Source organism: Megascapheus bottae, chromosome 1 (genome assembly GCF_031878675.1).
Source record: "Megascapheus bottae isolate mThoBot1 chromosome 1, mThoBot2.hap1, whole genome shotgun sequence".
In the NCBI taxonomy this organism is placed as follows: Eukaryota; Metazoa; Chordata; class Mammalia; order Rodentia; family Geomyidae; genus Megascapheus; species Megascapheus bottae.
Window position 1 is genome coordinate 105,652,022 of NC_143509.1, and position 23,928 is coordinate 105,675,949.

At 45.4% G+C, this 23,928-nt stretch overlaps 1 protein-coding gene and 2 pseudogenes across 13 annotated transcripts in view; 1 reads left to right on the top strand and 2 right to left on the bottom strand.

Annotated features, from left to right (window-relative positions):
* Pcnt (pericentrin) overlaps positions 1 to 23,928 on the top strand; it is a 136,544-nt gene that overhangs the window by 100,214 nt on the left and 12,402 nt on the right. For 12 of the 13 annotated variants that reach the window (XR_016538354.1, XM_090350895.1, XM_090350877.1 and 9 more), the window contains 10 exons: positions 659 to 819; positions 5,986 to 6,150; positions 8,323 to 8,475; positions 9,003 to 9,198; positions 10,052 to 10,274; positions 10,443 to 10,593; positions 11,508 to 11,957; positions 19,820 to 20,049; positions 20,515 to 20,617; positions 21,977 to 22,150. Coding sequence is in view for 12 of the 13 variants with exons in the window: in XM_090350895.1 (XP_090207021.1) it covers positions 659 to 819; positions 5,986 to 6,150; positions 8,323 to 8,475; positions 9,003 to 9,198; positions 10,052 to 10,274; positions 10,443 to 10,593; positions 11,508 to 11,957; positions 19,820 to 20,049; positions 20,515 to 20,617; positions 21,977 to 22,150 (2,006 nt within the window). In the remaining variant the exon portion in view is untranslated. Of the gene's footprint in view, positions 1 to 658; positions 820 to 5,985; positions 6,151 to 8,322; positions 8,476 to 9,002; positions 9,199 to 10,051; positions 10,275 to 10,442; positions 10,594 to 11,507; positions 11,958 to 19,819; positions 20,052 to 20,514; positions 20,618 to 21,976; positions 22,151 to 23,928 lie in introns of those variants that run through there. The other variant, XM_090350962.1, reaches the window with a different exon arrangement.
* LOC150069795 (dnaJ homolog subfamily A member 1-like) lies at positions 15,194 to 16,365 on the bottom strand (annotated as a pseudogene).
* Positions 22,762 to 23,594, bottom strand: LOC150069796 (ribosome biogenesis protein NSA2 homolog; annotated as a pseudogene).

The window sequence follows — 23,928 nt, forward strand, 5'->3', positions numbered from 1 at the left end:
TAGATTGTGTTTGAGGATTTCCATGTTTCCATCTCACTCATGTTTACCTTTTCTGGACCACATGCTGCTGTCCATCCCTCTTTCCAGACTCCCTTGACAGTCAGTATCTTTGTTGCCTGTCTGCTGATCTTTTGCTGATGCTTTGTTGGATGTGCACAGCCTGTCTGCTCTTGAGTACTTGTTCAGGGTTAGCTCTTAGTATGATGCACAGCTGAATCTGTGCAAGGAAGAGCTGGGGTACTCCTGTTTAAGTCATACATATATATAGTGAGTATGCAAAGTAAGTTTTTCCTTAGTTAATATGTGTCATCCTAATCTTTTTTTTTTTTTTTTTTTTGGCCTTGAACTCGGGGCCTGAGCACTGTCTTTGGGCTTTCTCAAGGCTAAAGCTCAACCACCTGAGCCACAGCACCACTTCTGGCTTTTTTCCATGTACATGGTACTGTGGAATTGAACCTGAGTCTTTGTGCATGCTAGGCAAGCACTCTACCACAAGGCCAAACTCCCAGCCCATGTGTCATCCTAATCTTAATCATAATTTCATAAGGTATTTTTACTGCCTTTGCCTGTTGTTTGAGGACATTTCTTTTTCAATGCAAGGAGCCATGGCTGCAGTTGGCTCTGGGTTGTTATAGCCCTTAACCCTGTGTACTCTCAGGTGATGGCGCAGGCACTGATGTGATACTGACACCAGGCACAGTAGGACCTGAGAGTCTCACTGCTGGCTCTGCTGCTGCTGCTACTGCTCACAACTCTGGAGGGTTCCGACAGCTTCTAGGAGCAATGAAGGAGAAGGAAGTCCACGAGAAGCATATGAAGGTAAGGGTTGGTGGGAGCCAGGTTGCCACCACACATGCTTCACACTCCTGTGTTCTGTGCCAAATGATGGTCTCAGGCCCTGCACTGACAGCTCTGTTAGTTACATTTGTTTCTAGACAGAAAAGGCTCACTCACCATCACAGTATGGGACCAACTCATCGTGGCCCCTAAGACACTGGAGCATTGAACTAGTTCCTCTCTCTCTCTCTCTCTCTCTCTCTCTCTCTCTCTCTCTCTCTCTCTCTCTCTCTCTCTCTCTCTCTCTCTCTCTCTCTCTCTCCCCCCCCCCTCCCTCCCTCCCTCTCTCTCTCTCTCTCTCTCTCTCTCTCTCTCTCTCTCTCTCTCTCTCTCTCTCTCTCTCTCTCCCCCCCCTCCCTCCCTCCCTCTCTCTCTCTCTCTCTCTCTCTCTCTTTGTGTGTGTGTGTGTGTGTGTGTGTGTGTGTGTGTGTTGCCTGTACTGGGCCTTAAACTCAGATCTTCACACTCTCACTGCACTGTTTTTACTCATCTAGCCTCTACCAAATGCCTCTGCTTGAAGCCTTAGCTAGTTAATTGGAGATAAAAGTCTTGTGGTCTTGTCTAGGTAGGCCTCAGACCTCGGCCTCCTGAGTATCTAGCAGTATATGTGTTATAATCCTATATCTGGCTTTTTTTTTTTTTTTTGCCAGTCCTGGGGCTTGAACTCAGTGCCTGAGCACTGTCCTTGGGTTTTCTCAATGCTAGGGCTCTACCACTTGAGCCACAACACAATTGCCAGCTTTTTCCATGTATGTAGTACCAAGAAATCGAACTGGGTCTTTGTGGCAAACAAATTCCTGACCCCCTCCCTTTTTTTTCTGCAATGGGATCTCATTCTATATCTCAGGCTAGCCTTGAACTCACAATCCTCATGCCTAAGTCTCCCAAATGCTGGGATTATAACTGTGGATTCTGATTTTTCTTTTTGGTCTCTGAATTTTATCTGAAACTATTACAGAGAGATTTGTTAATGTTAAAGGAATAGCTTAGGCTTATATTTAGTGTTTATACTTATATGTTTATATTTAGTGTTTATAAAGTGTGAAAGCACTCACAGGAAGAGCAGCCTGGGCTACAAAGCAAGAACCTGTCTCAAAAATAAACATTTAGGAAGTTAGAGAAGGTACCTGGAGCAGCCAAAAAGTCCAAGATGAGACTATTTACTACAAAGCTGAAAGTTCCCCCAAGTACTTTTGATATCAATCTGCTTCAAACTCAAGTCTTTTAGGTTTTTTTCATTTTTGGGGGGTAGGGGGTACCAGTTGTGGGGCTTGAACTCAGTGTCTGGGTGTTGTCACTGAGCTTTTTTACTCAAGGCCAGTACTTTACCACTTGAGCACAGCTCCATCTCCAGCTTTTTAGTTGTTTATTGGAGATAGGAGTCTTACGGACTTTCCTGCCCGGACTGGCTTTGAACCATGATCCTTAAACTTCAGCCTCCTGAGTAGCTAGGATGACAGGTGTGAGCCATGAGTAGCTAGGATGACAGGTGTGAGCCATGAGTAGCTAGGATGACAGGTGTGAGCCATGAGTAGCCAGGATGACAGGTGTGAGCCATGAGTAGCCAGGATGACAGGTGTGAGCCATGAGTAGCCAGGATGACAGGTGTGAGCCACCGGCTCCTGGCTTGTCTTGCCTTTAATTGTGGTAAGTTTCCATCGCCTTACTGGAATGTAGTACACTTTTGGATTGTGAGGTCCAGGAATGAGCTACTGTTTGTGCCTAGTGGCTCTGGACAGTGCTGGGTACTGTTTCCTGAGTGGGAGAGGTTTGCTACCTATTTCCTGAGTGTATGTGGTTCTGTGTAAGGTACTCTGAGCTTGCGGTGTATGGCCCTCTGCAATCCCCATGGTTCTTTGTCCTATGTAAGGGCTCCTTTATAGTTGCTATTCTAGTAGTCCCTACCTGGGAGACTGTTGGAGATTGAATAAACACAAAGTGAAATCCTAAGCAAAAGAGGTTCCAGCTGTGCTTTGGGGAGTGGTAGATAGATAAGTTGCCTAAGGTAGGATCATTCCAACAGGAGCTGTGGGTTAGTAGAAGTAAACAAAAACCCCTGAACAGGAATCGAGGATCCAGTGCAACATTGGATGTACATATCACCCAGTTCCAAAAACCTTCTTAGTTATAGTAATGGAGCCTGTTGTTTGGATCCTCAGATTCCATTTGCAGTGTGTAGGTAACTAGTTTTGCTACTGCCTTCATAGCTTGGGCCCTGCTCCCTGCTAATTTTCTGTAGCAAACTCAGCTCAGCAAAGATAAACATCATCCAGCAAGGAAGCTATGAGCAGAGGCCAGTGGCTTCTGTCTTGAGATGTTCTTTTATTTTTTATTTTTTTAAAGTGAATTTTCTTCTTGTTAGAAAATAGTATTTAAAAATAGGATGTGGTCCATCTTTCTCCAGAAGGGAACTGCAGTCCCTTCTTGGCTCCTCCTGTGGTCTGTGTGGCCTATGTGGCCAGGCCACCAGGCCACCTGGGAACCTGCTGAAACTACAGTACTTAACTGTTATTTCACCTACAGATCTCAATTTGCACCATCGTATATCAAATTGTGTTTTTTCTCTTGGTACTAGGGATTGAATTTTGACCCTTGTTCATGTTAGGCAAATACTGTAGCTCAGTGCTAGCTGTTAAAAAAAATATTTTTAAAGTTCTTTGTGTGTGTGTGTGTGTGTGTGTGTGTGTGTGTGTGTGTGTGTGTGTGTGTGGAAGGGCTTTAACTCAGGGCCCTAGGTTCTGTTCTTTAGACTTTTCACTCAAGGCTAACACTCTACCGCTTTGTGATTTTTCTGGTTGTTAATTGGAGATAAGAGTCTCACACACTTTCCTGCCTGGGATGACCTTAAACCATGATCCTCAGATCTCAGTCTCCTAAGTAGTTAGGATTACAGGCATGAACACCCCGTCAGCTTATTAATATTTTTTATTGTTACTATAAAGGTGTTATACAGAGGGCTTTTTTTTTGTGGGGGGTGTTTTGTTTTGTTTGGTTGGTTATGGGACTTGAACTGTGATCCTGGGTGCTGTCCCTGAGCTCTTCAGCTCAAGGCTACTGCCATACCCCTTGAGTCACAGTGCCACTTCTAGTTTTTTGGTGGTTGACTGAAGATAAGAGTCTCGCAGACTTCAGTGCCCTAGTGGGCTTTGAACTGCAATCCTAAGATCTCAGCCTCCTGAGTAGCTAGGATTACAGATGTGAGCCACTGTGCCTGGCTAGAGTGCTGATTCTTAAGTCACATAATTTTTTTTCAGTCAGTGTTATTCCTTCCAGTTTTTACCTACCATCCCTTCCCATAAATTACATCCCTTCCCATAAATTGTACAGTTTATTTTCAACATAATGTCTACTGAGTACCATTGCTGTATTTGCTTACCATTTTGTCCCTTCATGGTTTTTTTTGTTTTTGTTTTTTGCCAGTCCTGGGCTTGGACTCAGGGCCTGATCACTGTCTTTGTACTTTTTTCAAGGCTAGAGCTTTACCATTTGAGTCTCAGCACCACTTCCTGTTTTTTCTATGTATATAGTACCGAGGAATCGAACCGAGGTCTTCGTGCATGCTAGGCAAGCACAATACCACTAGGCTAAACTCCTGGCCCCCCTTCATGTTTTTTTTTTTTAATATTATGCTTATTATTAAGGTATTGTACAGAGGGGTTGCCTATTTGTTTGTTTGTTTATTTATTTATTTATTTATTTATTTATTGCCAGTCTTGGGCTTGAGCTCAGGGCCTGAGCACTGTCCTTGGACTTTCTCAGGGTTAGAGCTCTACCACTTGAGCTCCAGCACCATTTCTGCCTTTTTTTTCTATGTATGTGGTACCGAGGAATTGAACCAGGTCTTTGTGCATGCTAGGCAAACACTCTACCACTAGGCCAAACTCCTGGCCCAGGTTTGCCATTTTATAAGTCAATTAATGATTACAATTCTTTCTGGATAATGTTATCCCTCTCATTTCTTTTCCTCTTCCTCCACCTCCTCCTCCTTTTTTCTTTTGCTGGTTCTGGGGCTTGAACTCAGCCTGTGCACTGTCTTTGAGCCTCTTAGTGCTCAAAGCTTAGCACTCTACTACCTGAGTTACAGTGTCACTTCTGGTATTTTTGATTAGTTTATTGGAGATAAGAATCTGATAGCCTAGCACCAAGTGGCTCATGCCTGTAATCCTAGCTACTCAGTAGGCTGAGATCTGGGGATCGCAGGTTCAAAGCCAGAAATGTGAGACTCTTTTCTCCAATTAACCACTAGAAAATTGGAAGTGGAGCTGTGGCCTCAAGGGATAGGGTAATATCCTTGAGCTGATGAGCTCAAGGACAGCACCCAGACCCATAGTTCAAGCCCCAAGACTGACAAAACAAAAACTTTTATGTTGACTGTATTATAGACTTTTTCATTGCTTAGTTTTGAGTTTTCCCAAGTGTGAACTGTTTCTTAGCTGAATATTGCCAACATGACCCTTTATTTGCAACTCTGGTACTGTTTGCCTTGGTGGCTCTGGGCTCTGCTGGTTCTGTACCAACTGGCTCCTGGCACTTAATCTGTCATCTCCATGGGCAGGATGTTTTCCAGGGTCAGCAGGGAGGGGGCTACATTGTAGTCACAAGTGTGTAGACCAGGGGACAACTCCATCTGGGCCCCACATTTGAATAAGCACCTTCTCTTAACAGTTAGCCATTGGCATTAACAGCCATTGGCATGGCATATCAGCGGGTCACATTTACCAGCCTTCAGGTGGCTGTTATGTGTCTCTCTCATAGTACTTAGACGTGCCAAGGATGCTAGATGTCCTTGTGACATGACCACATTAGCTGACCTGAAGCCCTGCCTGAAGTTTGGTCTAGATGTAGAAGAACACTCTTCCCATGAAGGAGCAGTGGGGCAGAGTCACTTATCCAAAGACACCCTGTGCAGCCTGATTTCTTTATCTGTGGTGGTACAGAAGGAAACTTTGAAGCCCTTGGAGTTAGGACACAGCTGTTTGGTACCTTCCTGTGAGTGCCTGCCATTTCTGCCAGAGTAGCTGACCACAGCCATGGGGTTTGACAAGGCTTTTCTAGGTGCCTACTCCTAGCGTAGTAGTGGCACAGTAACACAAAGACTGTGGCTTCAGGCTGGTCTTCCCCTTTCTGACGTGTTTCTCCCTGCTGTAGGCTTTGCTGCAGATGGTGTTTGATGAGAGCCATCAGATACTGGCCTTGTCAGAAAACCGACCTCTTCCCAGTGCTCTGAGCATGGGTGAACCACATGCCCTCCTGGATGACTGCCCGAGGGAGAGGCAGGGGCTGTTGGAGTTAGCACCTGAGAAAGAAGAAAAGGTATGGAACTTAGTCTAGTATGTGAGAAAAACTCAGTGTTGTAGCCCATCCTAGAGTCCTCCTTCTCAGGAAGCCTAAGCACTAAGACCCAGAGTTTATGGCCAACCTGGGCTACACAGTGATACCCTGTTTCAACACTTACCATTTACCCCTTCCAGAAGTGAAAAAATACTTTCCTTGCACAACTTTTGTTTGTTGGTTGGTATCAGAATGGTAATGGTATCCAGGGCCTTGGACTTGGTAAACCATATCCCATTTCAGAAAATTCAGCTTTCTTTGCATCTCACAAGTCTCTTTCCAGAGAAGCTCAGGCGCTAACATTGATGTCTGTGTCAGGGACAGGGTTCATGTAGTACAGCAAAAGGAAACTGAGAGAGGCTCCCAGCCTATGTGATCTGGATGCACGTTGGGGGTCAGCAGGACTTTTAGGGTGCTTGTCAGGAGCCAAGAAATACACGCTGGAGAGGAGGCCTGGCCATGTAGCTTTTTAGTCATTGAGGGTCATTGACCCTGTGGTCATCCTGTAGCATTCTCTCCTTCCACACCAGGATTCTTTGGCACTGGCCTTCCTCCTCTTCTTACCTTCTCCCAGAGCTCAGGGCCTTGCCAACTATGTGAAGTGGATGGGAAGGGCTGTGTTCCTCTCCTTGGAATGTGTCCCATGTGGTTGACACTCTGGGCATACGCCATGTCCTCCACCACTTGCCCCTGAGTGGCTTATGAGCTAGCAGCCACCTCACTGAAAATGGTACTACATGCAATCACCTAGGATCTGCTTGTACTGTGGTCATGCCAGTATGTCCTCAAGTTGTCACACATCAGCTCCTGACCCTGGCCTTTAGAGGCTTCCAGATGCCCAGTGTGATAGGTACATTCAGCTTTGGGCTTCTCTAGACCCAGGACTTGTGAGTACGGAAGTAGGAAGAAAAGGAGAGAAGTGGGGCCAGGAGCGTGGCCTAGTGGTAGAGAGCTTGCCTAGCATGCACAAAGGCCTAGTTCAATTCCTCAGTACCACATACAGAGAAAAAAACCGGAAGTGGTGCTGAGGCTCAAGTGGTAGATCTCTAACCTTGAGAAAGTCCAAGGACAGTGCTCAGGCCCTAAGCCCAAGCCCAGGACTGGCAAAAAAAAAAGAAAAGAAAAAAGAAAAGGAGAGAAGTTTTCTAACATCTCTCTGGGCCTCATCTCACTATCTTCTTCCAGGTCAGTCTTGTGGCAATTGCATTTGTCTCATTCGTCCTGCATGATGTTCAGGCCCATTTGCTTCTTTCCTGTCAGAGTAGTTCTGAGCTGCCATGGCAAGGCACCACAATTTAGCAGCTTAAGCAAAACATTTACTTCTGACAGATCTGGAGGCTGGAATTCAGATCAGGGCCTGGTATGGTTCAACTCCCTTGAGTTGAAGGTATGCAAATGGCCTCCTCCTCACTGCATCAGAAAAAGTACTGTAGTGCTACTACACTAATGCCCTCGTCCTCTGGGGTCAGAGCAAACCATGACCTCACTGAACCCTAAGGAGGCTTTGGTTCAAGAACAGTGACTTTAGGGTTATATATGTGGAGGTTATATTCAGTCCACAATACTAGCAGTGTATACTGGTGGGGGTGCTGGTCCCTCCCTCCCTCCCTCCCTCCCTCCCTCCCTCCCTCTCTCTCTCTCTCTCTCTCTCTCTCTCTCTCTCTCTCTCTCTCTCTCTCTCTCTTTCTTTGTATTGAAGTTTGAACTCAGAATCTGGTACTCTACTGCTTGAGTCATGCCTCTATCCCTTTTTGCTTTTGTTATTTTTCACATAAGGTCTTGCTTTTTCCCCTGGCCAACTTGGACTTCTGCCTTCCTCTTTGTTTTTCTCATGTATAGCAGATACATGCTGCCACACCCAGCTTTTTTTCCAAAAAAATTGATTGAGATCGCCAAACTCAGCTTTTTTCTAATGCATTGAGATTAGATCTTCCAATTTTTTTTCTTTTTTCTTTCTTTCTTTTTTTTTTGCCTCTGCTGATGAACTTGATCCTCCTGATCTCAGCTTCCTGTAGCTAGGATTACTGGCATGAGCCACTGGACCCAACTTGTCTGCTTTTGTGGTGCTGGAGGCGAAGCATATATACATGCTTAGCAAACCTTCATCACTGAGTCATACTTGCCTGACATGAAGTCCTTGCTTGGCCTTTGCAGGACCCTTCTGATATATGTCTTGCCTGGAGTGGGAAGCTTTTGCAGGCTGTGCAAGAGGTGTTTGAGAAAGAGCTGCAGCCCAGATCTTGCACCTCAGACCTGCAAGATTACAGCTCCTTGTTCAAGAGGCTGGAGAAGATTATTCAAGAGCAAGTGAGTAATAACTCTGTGTCTGGGCCTTGATTTACCCGACAGGAGTCTGGCTCTTCTAGAGAACTTAAGAGAGTATTTCCTGTGTGAATTTGGGGTCACATCGTATTCTGAACCTTGGAATGTGGTTACAGACATCTGAAGAAACCTAGATATAATGCAGTACTTTTATTTATCAGCTCTCATGAGCCCTGCCGATCCTCCTTGGAACTTCTCTCTCATGGGTGTAAGTGACAGAACAATGACCAAGGGCCCTCTGGGCTGTTGAACACTACACAGAGATTTTTAGAAATCCCATGTGCACCACTTCCCTCAGACACGTGACCAGGAGCTCAGCGTTGTGGGTGAAGGCCTAGGGCGAAGGCCCTGAGCTGTTGTGTACCATGCTGTGTTCACACCGCCTACAAGATATTCCAGTCTCACTGGAAGCTTGGGCTTGGGAAGGTGGACTGTGTGGAATAGGTTGTGTTCCTAGCCCTGGCATCTGCCCTCAAGTGCATCATGCAGAGTCTGCTGCTCCCCCTTTACAGGGAGACCTGAAGGAGAAGCCCCAGGAGCAACTTTTCCTGCAAGATAGGAGCAGCCTACTTTCTGAGATCCAGGCTCTTCGGGCCCAGCTGCGCATGACTCACCTGCAGAACCAGGAGAAGCTGCAGCAGTTATGCACAGCACTGACAAGTTCAGAGGCCCGAGGGAGTCAGCGGGAGCACCAGCTTCGTAGGCAAGGTGGGTGCCATTGCTCCCTCTACTTTGTGCACCCCTGATATGGTCCTGTGTGACATTGTGGCTATCCTGTATAGCATGCTGGATGAATCTGGCTGCCAGGGCCTCAGATGCTGGGCTTTGGAAGCATAACCCTAAGTGTTGGGCAGAGGCTGAAGGGCCCTTTACCTTTATTTGTGTGGGACTCTTTGACCTTTGCAAGGGAATCAGGAGACAGTCCTCGGTTACCACATTTAATTTAGGTTCTTGAGGAGTTTTGTAATAGAATCTTGTCTGTGAGAAATGTAATTTTTCTTTATCTCTGCCCACTTGCCTTCCCTCCACCTTTGCTCTGGTTAGGCCTTGTCTCCTTGCACTCTGCTGCTACCACTGTATATGGAGTCTGTGTGACGAAGACCTCTGTTAATTTTCAGATTCTGTCAGTGAAACGGCCTGTGCTGAGCTATAGTGCAATACACGTGTCTGGGCTGCACTCTGGAATGTTTTGTGGGACCTCATCTGTAGTGTTCTTTCTCTTAGGTCCTTTTTTAGCCTTGTAAGTGGGGGAAGCATTCCAGGGACTTTGTACAGAACTGGAGCTATTCTTCCTTAGAATTTGCTAGTGATGCCTTGTGGGACTTGAATTGCTCCTGTTAGAGGCATGTGCTCTGGTAGTGGTGGGGTTGGCCGGCACATTTGTAGGGATGGTGTTAGGGACATGTCCTGACCAAGAGAGTGACGCCTAATGGTAAGGAAGGAGCATATTTCCTCCTTGCAGAAGTGCCAGCTTTCTCAAGCAGGAACACCTATCTGTCTAAGCAGTTGCATTTGTGTACTTTGGATTCATTATGCTCTTTTACATTTTAATCTTTCTTAGTTGAACTATTGTCATATAAAGTTGAGCAGGAGAAGTGTATAGTACTCGACTTACAGAAAACCCTGGGCAAAGAACAAGAGAAAGTAAGTGATGTCCGGAAGCGCCTGGTTGCGGAGCAGAGCACGGTACTGGAGTTGAAGTCGGAGCTGCGTGAGTGTAAGGAGGAGAACTCAAGATTGTTGGAATCCCTTGGTGAGATGCAGCGGGAAATCCTCCAGCTGAGGTATGGCCCTGAACAACATTCTGCTGTCAGAGGAACTGGGTTTGTTACGACTGGCAGGAGCCTGTGGGCTTAAGTATGGGAGGGAGGAGGAGTGGCAGAGCAGCTTTCCAACCTTGTTGAAGCGCTTCCTTGACCCACGCCTCCCCGCTGTCTGTTGTCCCTACATAGGTCCATACTGGATGGGAAGGAGAATGACCTGAAAGCTGTCCTGGAGGAGCTGGAGTGTGTGCGCAGGAAGGAACAAGCCCTCCAGGGCCAGCAGGAGGAAGAGCGGCAGCGGCACCTGCAGTTGGAGGGCCAGAGCTCCAAGGCCCTGGAGGTAACTGGCTCTTGGAGCCAGGCTGTCCTGGCCAGTCCTACTAGGAACAGACACAGGCCTTCCTTCCTTTCTCTTATACTCTGATTGATGGCAGCCCAATTGTATCTACCCAGGTGACAGGAGCTTGAGGTGGTGAGATAGAGATGTTACCACAAAGCAAAACTGTGCCGAGTAATAACAGAGTCACAGTGAGGCAGACAGCTGTGGTGACCAGCCATGGTGCATTACTTTCTTAGTCCTTGAGCTTTTTTTCTGGGAGGTAGACGCAGAATTCCTGTTGTAGTACTGCAATGTAGAGTCTCTGAGGTCTGTCCATTATGTACATAAGTGGTATGTACCCAGATCCTTGGAGGCCACACAGGCACACCGTGTGCCCTCTAGCTCTTCAAACATGGAAAATTCAGGAATTTGTGGTTTGTGGGGCATATCTGAATCAGGGTATGTGGCTACATGTATTCAATACCACTTTCCAAATAGTACTTTATCTATGCAGAAAAATTCTTATGTATAGTTTTACTCATTGGATTGATTTCAGAAGTTCAACTAGGGCTGAGGAGTTTGGCCTAGTGGTAGAGTATGGCTCAAGTGGTAGAGCTCTAGCCTGGAGAAAACCCAACGACAGTGCTCAGGCCCTGAATTCAAGCTTCAGGACTGGGAGTAGGGTGGGGTGGGGGGAACAAACAAAAAGAAAGTTACAACTAATGGTTGAAATGATGAAAGGGTGGTCTTTATCAAAAGTCATTGTATTCATATACTACATAGATGAGTGGCAACTCCTTTATACAACTACTTAAAAATAATAATACAAAAGGATACATCAGCAGAAGTTTAAATAGGGAAACAGTTTACTTTTCCTCATTATTTACTATTTTGTTGGGGTTTTTTTTGGCTGTTGTTGTTCCTTATAAACATAGGAGTTAAAAATATCTTTAGAGAAGCAACGCGCTCAAAATAATCAACTGAGTGTCGCATTAAAACATGAACGCACAGCTAAGGACAACCTGCAGAAAGAGTTGCAGATTGAGTGTTCACGTTGTGAGGCCTTGCTGGCACAGGAACAGAACCGACTGTGTGAATATCAGAAGAACCTGGAGGCTGAGAAGAATCGCTCATTGGAACTGCTAGAGGCCTTGCAGCACGAGCGGCTTTTGACAGAACAGCTGAGCCACAGTGTACAGGAGGCCTGTGCCCGCCAGGAAACTCAAGGGCACCATAGCCTACTTCGGAAGCTGAAGTCCGAAAAGGCTCGTACACTGGAGCTGCAGGTCAAGCTTGAGAAGGTGCAGCAGCAGGCTGCACAGGCACAGCAGCAACTGGAGGCCCAGGCTCAGGAGCACTGTGCTGAGCTCAGGAGAGAAAAGGAGGTGAGTGCTGCCCCATGGTCACTCTGCAGACCCAGAAACAGGAGCTGAGACGATGTCTTAGGAGACATCAGCTGGTTATAGGCAGAAGTCGAATATTTATCCATAGAGTCAAAGAGCAAGAAGGATTCAGAAATGTGAAGAGGTCAGTGATGAGCCAGTAAAGACAAAGCAGAGGCATGGAGCAGGTAGCAGAAAGGTTAAGAAGCTGGTGAGAGATGTCTGCCCGCTGGTCATGACTCAGAACCCTAAGCGATTGAAGGATTAGGATGGCTTTTGTGAGCTTATTCCTGGCTTCTCTCTTGCTTCATGTCTGTGCAGTCCTCATGGAAGCACTATACTGTAGAATACTCCATCACTGTAGCAGGTTTTTCAACCTGCTTGTTCTTTGTCAAGACATTTAATTATTTTATCTCCTTGTAGTTCCACACAAAATCGAAGTTTGGCCCTCCCTCCCTCCCTCCCTCCCCCCCCCACTCCCTTCCCTCTCGTCCTCTCCCCTCCCATCCCCTCTCCTCCTCTCTCCTCTCCTTCCCTTCTTTCTTGGTATGTGTATGGCGGGGGGTGGGGGGGTGTACGTGTCCTTGCGCACACATATACTGATCCTGGGGCTTGAACTTGGGGCATGGGCACTGTCCTTGAACTTTTTATGCTCAAGGCTAGTGTTCTACCACATGAGCCACAGTTATACTTCCGGCCCTTTGGTGGCTACTTGGAGATAAATCTTAACTATTTTTCTTATGTAGACTGGCTTTGAATTATGGATCCTAAGATCTCAGCCTCCTGAGTAGCTATGATTATAGATGTGAGGCACCAGCTCCAGGTGGCTTTTCATTTCTGCAAAAGAAGGCCGTTAGGATTTTGATAGGGATTGCATGCAATTTGTAGGTTATGTTGGGTAGTTTTGACATTTCAACAAGTGTAAGTCTTCTGATCCATGACCATAGATGTCCAGTTGTGTAGGTCTTTATAGTCTTTCAACAGTCTTTTGTAGTCTTTTCTGAACATGAGACATATATATGTATATATATATATATATATATATATATATTTTTTTTTTTTTTTTTTTTTGCCAGTCCTGGGCTTGAGCTCAGGGCCTGAGCACTTTCCTTGGACTTTCTCAAGGCTAGAGCTCTACCACTTGAGCCTCAGCACCACTTCTGGCTTTTTTTTCTATATGTGGTACCGAGGAATCGAACCCGGGTCTTCATGCATGCTAGGCAAGCACTTTAACCACTAGGCCAAACTCCCGGCCCCCCCCCCCCTTTTTTTTTTTTTTTTTTGAACTTAGTTATCAGTGTTTTTTTTTATTTGGATTTGTTTGTAAATGAAATTGTTTTTGTAATTTTGTTTTAAAGTTTGTGCTAGTGTATAGATTGCTCTACAGCTAACTTTTATATGTCCTTTAACCTTGCTGAATGTGTTTATTAGTAAGTTTTTTACTATTAAAAAATAGTATGGGGCTGGAAGTTTGGCCTAGTGGTAGAGTGCTTGCCTAGCATGCACGAAGACCTGGGTTTGATTCCTTGGTACCACATACATAGAAAAAGCCAGAAGTGGTGTTGTGGCTCAAGTGGTAGAATGCTTGCCTTGAGAAAGCCCAAGGACAGTGCTCAGACCCTGAGGTCAAGCCCCCGACTGGTCAAAACGATCTATTAAAAAAAAGAGAGAGAGAGAGTATGGTCTAGTAGTAGAGTGTTTGCCTCGAGTGCATGAAGCACTAAGTTCACTTCCTCAATACCACATACATAGAAAAACCTGGAAGTAGTACTGTGGCTCAAGTGGCAGAGCATTAGCCTTGAGCAAAAAGTGTCCAAGAACAGTGCTTGGGCCCTGAGTTCAATCCCTAGGACTGGCCTCTCCCCCCCAAAAAATATACACACACACCCCCACCCACACACACATTTTTATTGTTATCATAGAGGTTATGTACAGAGGGGATTTTAGGTACTAAAGTTTTCTGACTTCATAATGGGATTTTCCTTATATAAGACAATGCTGATCCAAATGGCTGTAAATCCTAGCACTTAGGGATTGTGAGTTCTAGGTCAGGCTGGGCTACACAGCAAGACTTTGTCTCAAAAGAAGTCCATCTTTCTTTCAGTCTGCTATCTTAGTAGTTAGATTCTTGTAGGTACATTTTATTAGACATAACTAATTTTCTTTATCCCTTAGTAGTTCTCCCTTTGTGTGTGTGTGTGTGTGTGTGCGCGCGCGCGCGTGTGTGCGCACGTGCACATGTATGTGTATGTGCGAGCACAAGGGCTTGAATTCAGAACCTTATGTAATTGTTTGACATTTTCATTCTGGATTGGCACTCTACCACTTGAGCCACTCATCCAGTCTAGCTTTATTTTCTCCTTAATTGGAGATAGTCCATGAAATTTTCTGCCTGAGCTGGTTTTGAAACATGATCCTTAAATCTTGGTCTCCTTAGTAACTAGGATTACAGGTGTGAGCCACTTTTTCATGTCTGTCTGTCTGTCTGTCTGTCCGCCCACCTGTCCACCCACCTGTCCATCTGTTTCTCTATAAAAGGTATTAGATTTTCTCATGTTGGTTTCAAAGTCTTTTCATATCTATGGTTTTTGTCATTAACTTTATAATTGAATATTACAGTGATTTGCTTTTACCTAATACACCATCCTTTCATTTCTGAGACAAGCCTCCCTTGGTTACAAAAAGTGATTCTGTTTATTTGCTGTTCTACTCAGTTTGCTAGTATCATGTTTTTGCACCTATGTTCCTAAGCAATACTGGTTAGTAGTTTTCTTATAATATGCTTGGTTTTTAGTGCCAGAATAACAATGGACTGGAAGGATTCCTCCCTTCTTCTCTCCCCCACTCCCTCTTCCCCTCTCTCCCTCTCTCCCTCCCCCCCCCTCCCTCTCCCTCTCTCCGTCTCTCCCACTCTCCCTCTCTCTGTCTCTCCCTCTCTCCCTCTCTCCCTCCCCCCTCCCCCTCTTTCCCTCTTTCCCCCTCCTCTCAGATCTATTTGATGGAAACCAAGTTTCCACTTAAAGGTAATGTTGAATGTCTTCTTTTGGATTGGCATTTGTTTAGTATTCTTTAAAATCTGTTTTGGTATTTTGTGATGTTATATAAGTTTTTTAAAAAATATAGTTTAAACTAGCAGTCTCCTCTTTCCAAGGGTTTAGTTTGCCATGAGCTTATGATTACAGTCCTTCACTCATTCACTACTGCATTTAAAATGCCAGTAGCGCTAGTCACTGGCCCTGTTACGAGGTCTGACATTGCATGCCACCTAGGGTGATGCTCATCGTCCTCATACGCATCTCCATTATAGTGGCACCATCTCTCCTGATTTAGATCACAGTCCAGCAGTTCTACCTGATCCATCTCATCAGTCTCTTCCACTTCCTTCCTCTCAGGAAGGAGTTTTTCTAGCAAAGAGAGTTTATCAGGAGAGAGGAAGCCATTTTCAGGAAAGTTTACCTTAAATTCAATGATTAGGCGCCCTTTTTCATAAGGTTGTCAATAAATTGGCATGCCTTCATTTAGCACACACTTGATATCTCCATGCTTGACAGTCTGACCTGGATGAGAAGTGATGACTATGGTTCTGTTGTCAAGAGTGGAGATTGGCTTTTGGAAGCCACATAATGCTTCCACCAGCTGTATGTCCATACACATGAAAAGGTCTTCTCGTCTAGTAAAAACAGCATGGTCCTTCTGATCTAATACAATGATGATATCTCCAGGTTCTAATCCTGGTTCTTGATCTCCTTCACCATGGAATGTTAATTTTCTGGCCATCTTTTATGCCTTTGTCAATATGAACTCGAACGATCTTCCTTCCATTGCAGCTTTTACATCTGTCTTTAGGACTGATCCTTTCTCCATGGCCCTGGCACTCCAGGCACACAGACTGAATTTGCTGAACCATTCCAGGTCATATCTGATGAATTCATATTTGGATCCCAGTACCTCGGCAGTTGGAACAGCACTCCACTGCCCCCTTTTTACCACCATGGCCTTCACATTTGTCACAAATCACATTCTTTTGCAGAGCCAGTTTTCTTGTGCCATCATTATATAAATCTTCCAAGGTAACCGAGAGCTGATGCACAACATTTTTATCTCGCTTTTCTCTCTGCATTCTTCCTCCTCCTCCAAAAAACATATCAAAGATGTCCATGGGGGAGCCAAAACCGCCACCTGCTCCACCCTCCTTAATTGCCTGTTTTCCTCCTTTGTCATATAATTCTCTTTTCTTGGCATCAGAGAGAACCTCATAAGCTTGAGAAATCTGTTTAAACTTTTCTCCCTCACTAGGATTCTTATCAGGGTGGTACTTCAAGGCCAATTTCCTGTAAGCCTTTTTCAGTTCTCCCTGGGTGGCACTGGGTTTGACTCCCAAAACATCAGAGTAAGTGGTTTCTTTCACCATTTTGTAGCCAGTGAGCGGGCTGGGACCCGTGCGGGAGCGGGAAGGAGCTCGTAGCTACGCGCAGCCAGGGCAGCCGCGGCTCCTCCAACCTCTCCCCGAGTGTTCTGGAAAGTTTCCTGATGTACATATTTTAAATGTATGAGACGGTTCACATACTTTGAGTTTCTTAATTTAAGTTGGGGAACTTAATATTTTGAGTATACTAGAAGTCACAATTGTCAAAATTGTTTTAGAGGACTAGGAATGCCTAAGGACAGTGCTCAGGCCCTGAAGGCCCTGAGTTTATACCCCAGGACTGACCCCCCCCCCCCAAAAAAAAAGAAAGAAAGAAAGAAAGTAAAATAGAGTGGAGAGTTTGGCCTAGTGGTAGAGTGTGTTCCTAGCATGCACGAAGACTACGATTCAATTCTTCGGTACCACATAAATAGAAAAAGCTGGAAGTGGTGCTGAGGCTCAAGTGGTAGAGCGCTAACCTTAAGAAAGCTGAAGGACAGTGGCCGGGCACTGACTTCAAGCCCCAGGACTGGGAAAAAAAAAAGACATATTAGAAAATGTTCATCTGTTAGTGGAGCCTCTGTTAAGTAGTCTCTGCCCTTTGCCAGGAGCATCCCTATTTGTAGACTTGTCCATTGGGGCCACTCTATAAAGGAACCTATAATGTGTAACAAGATGTGTCATGATGACACAAGCAGTGATGACGACTTCTTTGTTGTTCTGAAAAAAAACCCCACCAAAATAATAGCATTTTATCACTAGAAATCGGGGTGTATAAAGTGAGGCCCCATTGAGATATGGATAGCAAGGAAGATGGGAGGTGTGAGTGGTGAGGTAGTTTAAAGGTATGACAGCATAAGTGTGGACAGTGGGGAAGATTGGAGGTGTTAGAAGATTGGCAGTATGGATAATGGAATGATAGAAATGTGGACACAAGAAGGCTGGAGTTGTGGGCAATAGAAAGATGGAAATGTGCTTCATGGGGAAGGTTAAAGCGTGGCAGTGGAAGACTGAAGGCAGGGCCAATAGGAAACTGAGTCTGGACAGTGGGGAAGATCAGAGGTATGGTAGTAGGAAGGTTGGAGAGGTAGTCTGTGCAAGGCTGTAGGTGTGGTAGTGGATAATGTTGAAAGTGTAGACAATGGGGTAGGCTGGATACTTGGTTAGAAGTTAGAAGATTGGACATTTGGGCAGTGGGGGAAAATGGGGATGTAGACTAAGAAAGTTGCTGGTGTAGACAGTAGTGAGGAGTAGGAGTGGAGGTATACACAAATGGGGAAGGTTGGAGGTGTAACAATGGAGAAAGTTTGCTACATAAACCAGATGGGAAATTGGAACTGTAAACAGAAAAGAATGACCTAGTGGTCGAGTGCTTGCCCAGCATGCATGAAGCCCTGGATTTGGTTTCTCAGAAGTGGCCCCGTGGCCAAGTAGTAGAGCGCTGGCCTTGAGCAAAAGAAGCTCAGTGACAGTATACAGCCCCTGAGTTCAAGAAAGAAATGGGGGCTGAGGAGGAAAAGAAAAGAATGGAGATGTGGACAACAGGAAGTGTTGGAAATGTTAGGCCATAGGGAATGTTAAAGACATAGACAGTGAGATAATTTGTGGGAGTGTTTGCACCCATGGAGGTTATATATATAAATTATACTGGTCGGGCAGCCCTGGGTTCTTTCTCTTGGGTTAGTGCCTGGTATAGTTGCGGTGCAACAGGTGACTGTGATCTGGATCTTACTGCTCTTGTCCTGGAAGATTTCTCTAGCTAAAGTAGGTCCTTTGCTAGAAATCTCTCCTATGCTGTATGTGAAGTTTCCAACAACTCTTTCTGTTACTTTTTTTTTTTTTTTAATGAATGCTACCATGATTGCTTATGGCTCGAATTCTACAACTTGAGTCATGCCTCCAGTCCAGTGTTTTGCTTGCTTAATTAAAGCTGATTATCTCACAGACTTTTCTGCCTAGCTTTGAACAGCCATTTTCCAGGCTCAGTCTCTTGAGTAGCTAGCATTGTAAGCCTGAGCCACTGGTGCCCTACCCCACCCTAGAACCATTCTTTTTTTGTGGGGGGGGTGGGGGGGTGGAAGTCTATCATAGGGCTTGAACTCTGTGCTTGGGCGCTGCCCCTGAGCCCTTCAGCTCAAGGCTAGCACTCTACCAATTGAGCCACAGCACCACTTCCGGTTTTCTGGTGGTTAGTTGGAGATAATAAGAGTCTCACGAACTTTTGTGCCCGGGCTGGCTTTGAATGGCAGTCCTCAGATCTCAGCCTCATGAGTGGCTAGAATTGCAAGCGTGATTCACCAATGCCTAGCTTAAAACATTCTTCAACGGGGGTTTCCAAAAGACCCAAGATGAGTCTTGCAAGTCCAGAGTCATCTCTTCTAAGCAGTACAAACTTTGGTTTCTTTACCTTGAAGATAGAATAATACTTGCTTGCTCATAGCTGATGGGGTTCAAGCCATGGTGGTGATGTCACGGATTTGTGTACCACATTACTTGTCTCTGAGCATTGTGTGAAGATTGGAAGGATTCCCTCATCTCCAGGTGGGGCTCTATCTGGCCATGGGGTCTCTTTCCACTATGGCAGGTTCTTCCATGCTAGGATTCCTAAGTGCCCTTTCTAAGGCCACCTTGGCCCTCCCTTCTCTCTGACTCCTGATTGACTCTGATTTCCTGCCTAATGGAGAGTAAAACCTAGTGCAAGCTGAGTACTGGTGACTCACACCTGTAGTCCAAGCTGCTCAGAAAGCTGAGCCAGCCCAGGCACTAAAGTTCGTGAGACTTTTAACCCCAATTAACCACCAGAAAACCAGAAGTGGCGCTGTGGCTAAGTGCTAGAGTGATAGCCTCGAGCTGAAAAGCTCAGGGTCAGGGTCCAGCCCAGAGTTCAAGCTCCATTACCAGAAAAAAACAGAAAACCAAAACAAAAAACGTAGTGCAGGCAGCTCCAGTGCCTATCAATGAATTTATCCTGGAACCAAGGCCTGGTGTCTCCACCATGCTGCAACATTGAATAGATTCACTTGCCTCTGTTTCATAAAGGGAGGTTGATGGCTGCCAGTGGCTCAGTGCAGGCTACCTTGGTAGGTATGTACACAATTATATGCATGTGTCTGTGCTGATGTAAATATTTGGGCACAGCCGTGCACTAGCATGCGTGTAGCTACTGTATCAGTCGCAGAAGATTTCCTTTGTAAAGCCTGGCCATCCTGAAGAGCAAAGTTAAGACAATGTTGTTAGGCTCCCTAAGGAGAAAGCTTTCCTGGCCATGATGAATGGTTCGGTGGATTCTTTGGCAGGATCCCATCGGAGGGTCCAAGAGCAGAGTGTGATTGTGACCTAAGGATATTGTCTTGTGTGCTGGAGATCTACTTTTACACTGCTGCATTCTCTGGCCTAACAAAAGTGGAAAACTCTGTGAAGGAGGGCTTTCTCCTGTGATACTTTTTGCTGTTGCCAACAGCGTGAACTAGAGTTACAGCACCAACGTGATGAGCATAAGATCGAGCAGCTTCAGCAGAAGGTGAAAGAGCTGCGGTGGAAAGAAGAGGTCCCTTGGGGTGATGGCTCCTGTATGGGTTCCCTGGATTTGGACCGTCTCCAGGCACAGCAGCAGGAGCTGGAGAAGATAAGGCAGCAGTTGCTCTGCGTGGCCGGCCTTCTGACGAGCTTTGTCAACCACACCGTGGACAGGTGTGAGTGCGTAGTGTTTAGCACCACCAGTGCACCTCTCCCTAACCCTTCATCACATACTTGTTTGTACTAAGTTGTGAACTGTGGGCCATCTTTGATTGTAGGGTCATGTTTGAATGGACTAACACTCCATTTTTTCCTCCTGTGAGTTAACTAATAGTCAAGGACCTCCTAAATAGTACCACCAAAAGTAGCTAGAGGTTTCTGGGCCTCTCAGAAAGGTCCATTTACAGGTCCCGCTACCCTATATGGATTGCTCTGCTGCACTGCAGAGGTCAGAGGCTTCCCAGACCTGCTTCATGGGCAGGGATGCTGGCTGAAGTCACCCACCACATGCAAGCCCTGCAGCTAGGGATGCTGCACACGTGCATTTTCTTTGTCTCTTGGCAGAGAGCTCTTGAGTTTCTTAGGACAATAGTAATTAGGATTTGTACGAACCTTCTAAATGCTGGTTTGTTTTCACAGGACAATGAATGACTGGACATCATCCAATGAGAAGGCAGTATCATCCTTAGTCCACACACTGGAGGAACTGAAGTCTGAGCTGAGCATGCCTGCTTCCGCCCAGGTACAGCCAGCTCCTTCTACTGTGTAGTGCCACTTTGCCTTGGTAGAGGGGCCAGTGCTGACTGCACACACATGCTGTCTCTGGGCAAGGAGGACAGACACACTGTGGCAGCTTGTGATTTCTGTTTGATTATCAGTGGTTCCTCCCTTGCTGTCTATGAGTTTCAGTGGTTACATACCTTGTTATGACCTTGTGGGTGCCATAGACTTTCATATCCTAAGGTTCATTGTGCCATCTTTGGGGCTTACCAGTGCCACCTATAAACACTAGCCAGGTATCCCTTCCAAAATGTTCTTCACTATAGGCCCCAGGTTCACCTCAGAGGCTACTATCCCAAAGCAGTGGTGGCTCTGTTCTATGGAGGACAGACATTGGCAAGAGGCATGCCTCATGCAGCCCAGCCGTGCGTTATCTGTTTCTCTTGAGAGTGATTGTCAGGAATGCAAACCTAAGCCCTTCTAGGAAGTCCTAAGTTCACCACAGTGGACCTTTGTAGGTGTTCACCCACTGACCTGTGCCATTTATGAAATGACAGCCTGGTGTCTGGAATCAGGGAAGCTGCACTGCCTGCTATCCCTCCTCTTATTGACTGTTAGTCCTGGGGTAGTGGGCCATGTCTCGTCCCTCTCTTTAAGTACCACCCTGAGGAGGCTGAGGGTTCCAGTTGTGGAGATCATTTGAACCCTCAAAGTAAACAGTGATTTCCAGCTCCCCCGCCCCCCGGCTTTTGGGGGGGGGGGTCATGGGTCTTGAACTTTGAACCTGGGCGCTCTCCCTGAGCTCTTCAGCTCAAGGCTACCGCCCTACCCTTGAGCCACAGCCCTACTTCCCAGTTTTCTAGAGGTTAATTAGAGGTAAGAGTCTCACAGGCTTTGTAGTGCCTGGGCTGGCTTTGAACCACGATCTTCAGATCTCAACCCCTTTTTATTTTTTTTTATTTTTATTTTTTTATATTTTTTTTGCCAGTCCTGGGCTTGAGCTCAGGGCCTGCGCACTGTCCTTGGACTTTCTCAAGGCTAGAGCTCTACCACTCGAGTCTCAGCACCATTTCCAGCTTTTCTCTATATATGTGGTACCGAGGAATCGAACCCGGGTCTTCGTGCATGCCAGGCAAGCACTGTACCACTAGGCCAAACTCCCAGCCCCTCAACCCCTTTTTAATGTGCTGCCTTGGTTTATGTTTTTTTTAGATTTTGTAAGGAGCCTGCATGTTAATTTATTTCCTGTCCCATATATGGATACCTGCACTTAGCCCTATAAGCCTTCTTTTAAACTCCAAATACGTTTTAAAATTATAATCACTGAAACAGTCACATAATTTATAATTCTGATGAACTTTTGTGTTTTCTTTTTCTCAAGAAAAAAACAACAGCAGAGCTACCAGTCCAGCTCATGGATGTGCTACTGAAAGATAACAACTCCCTCACAAAAGCTGTCAGTACAGCAACACGGGAGAAAGCGGAGCTGTGCAAGGTGGTATCCAGGCTAGAGAAGACTCTGAAGCACCATGTGCAGAAGGGCTGTACTCTGAGTGTACGTACTACCTTTTCCCACACAGCCCCTGCCGGCTGAACCCATCTCACCACTGTCTGTTCCCTCTGCAGCTGACAAGAGCGGAGCCTCTTCCCAGACATGCTTGTCCCCCGTAGGTCTTAGCCCTGATAGTGAAGTCTTGCTCGGTGTTCCAGAATGGCATCTTCATTTGTTTTCTTGTTCTTAAGTTTTGAGAATTTTAGTTTATTTGCATTTTAAGCTACCACTGGAGGCATACCTCAGCTCTTTTCCTTGGTTATTCTTCAGGCAAAGTCTCACATTTTTGCTCAAGGCTGCTGGCCTAAGACTGCAATCCTCCTACCTACAGCCTCTTATATATACAGTGGAAATAAATGTCATAAGCCACTATTCCCATTTAGTTTTTTTTGTTGTTTGTTTTGCTTTTTCAATAATTCAACTTTATTAACATGTAAGCTCTTAAATAGTCCCCCAAATAAATATCAGTTTGTAAAAATGGGCCATTTTATTTATTTATTTATTTTTACAATTTAGTAACTTTTTCTTGATTTCAGATAAGTAAGGCTCTTTGATAGTGCTCAGAAACAACACAGTGTTGGCGGTTTTCCTGATTGGCGTGTAGTCTTCAAAAATTATAAGGAGTTACTTGTATGAAATGTCTGTCAAACCAGTAAGATTGCATTTATACATCCATCATTTTCAGTATTGTTGGTAACCTGGGCATATTTACCCCAAATAACCTTGCTTCCTTGTGTCACTAAGCCCAGCTCACTCACATTCACTTCAATGACTGTCCCTTTGGTAATGACACCCAAAGTTGTAAAAAGTGGAGATGAGGGATTCTTTTTTACACCAAGTATCGGCAGGCAAAAGGTGGCTTTCAGTTCAGGATGTGTTACGTGGGCCTTCTTGAAACGTAAGCCCGTTGGTCTGATGGACCTCTCATATTTAGGAGGCTTTCTTGTAAAGCCCAACAAAGCAAACTTTAGTAACCATCCTCTTCCATGCCTTCTTTTTTCTCTTCACAATACGAATAACTTTTTTTTTTTTCCCCAATATGAATAACTTTTAACACTTGTTTCTCCCTGGGCACGAACTTTGGGCAGAGGGACTTCCCACTTTCCCACCTTCTCTTTCCGTTTTTGTTTAATCATGTTGGACAGTACTTTTGCTTGCGACTGTCCTTCTCTGTCCAACAGATAGGCAGGTACTGCTCCCTGAGGAGTCTTCTCATCATCTTTTTGTTTGGTGTTTCTCTTTTCATGCATCTTGATGGTCTTTTTCATTTGTATTTTCTCAGCATAGTGCTGTTTGTGGTAGAGCTTAGCCTTCAGGCCAATCATTTTTTTGCCTTCTTTGATCATTCATGAGCCTCTCTGCTCTCTTTTTTTCTCTTTTTCTCGTGATAATCCAAACGATATCCATAGCATTTATGGTGTAATTCAATATATTCATTTTGTGGCATGGCGAAAGCCACGGGCGCGCCAGATGCCACCTTGGGAGGAAAAAGACTGTCAGGTTCGGGGTCTTAGATACCCAGGAGCAGCCCCTGCTCAATCCAGGACCAGAAAGCTTTCTCACTTTGTTGATGGAGATGGGGAGGGGGCGGGGGCTGTTTACCTTAAACTATGATGCTCTTTGTTTTTGTTTTTTTTTTTCCTTTTCTTTTTTGCTGTTTTTGTTTTATTTTTTTTTTGGTCATTTGTTTGTTTATCTGTCTTTCAAAAGTTATGGGAGGGCCCAGAAATGGAAGGACAAAGGGTAAACAAATATAGCAGTGATACTCACTAGACCCTGTG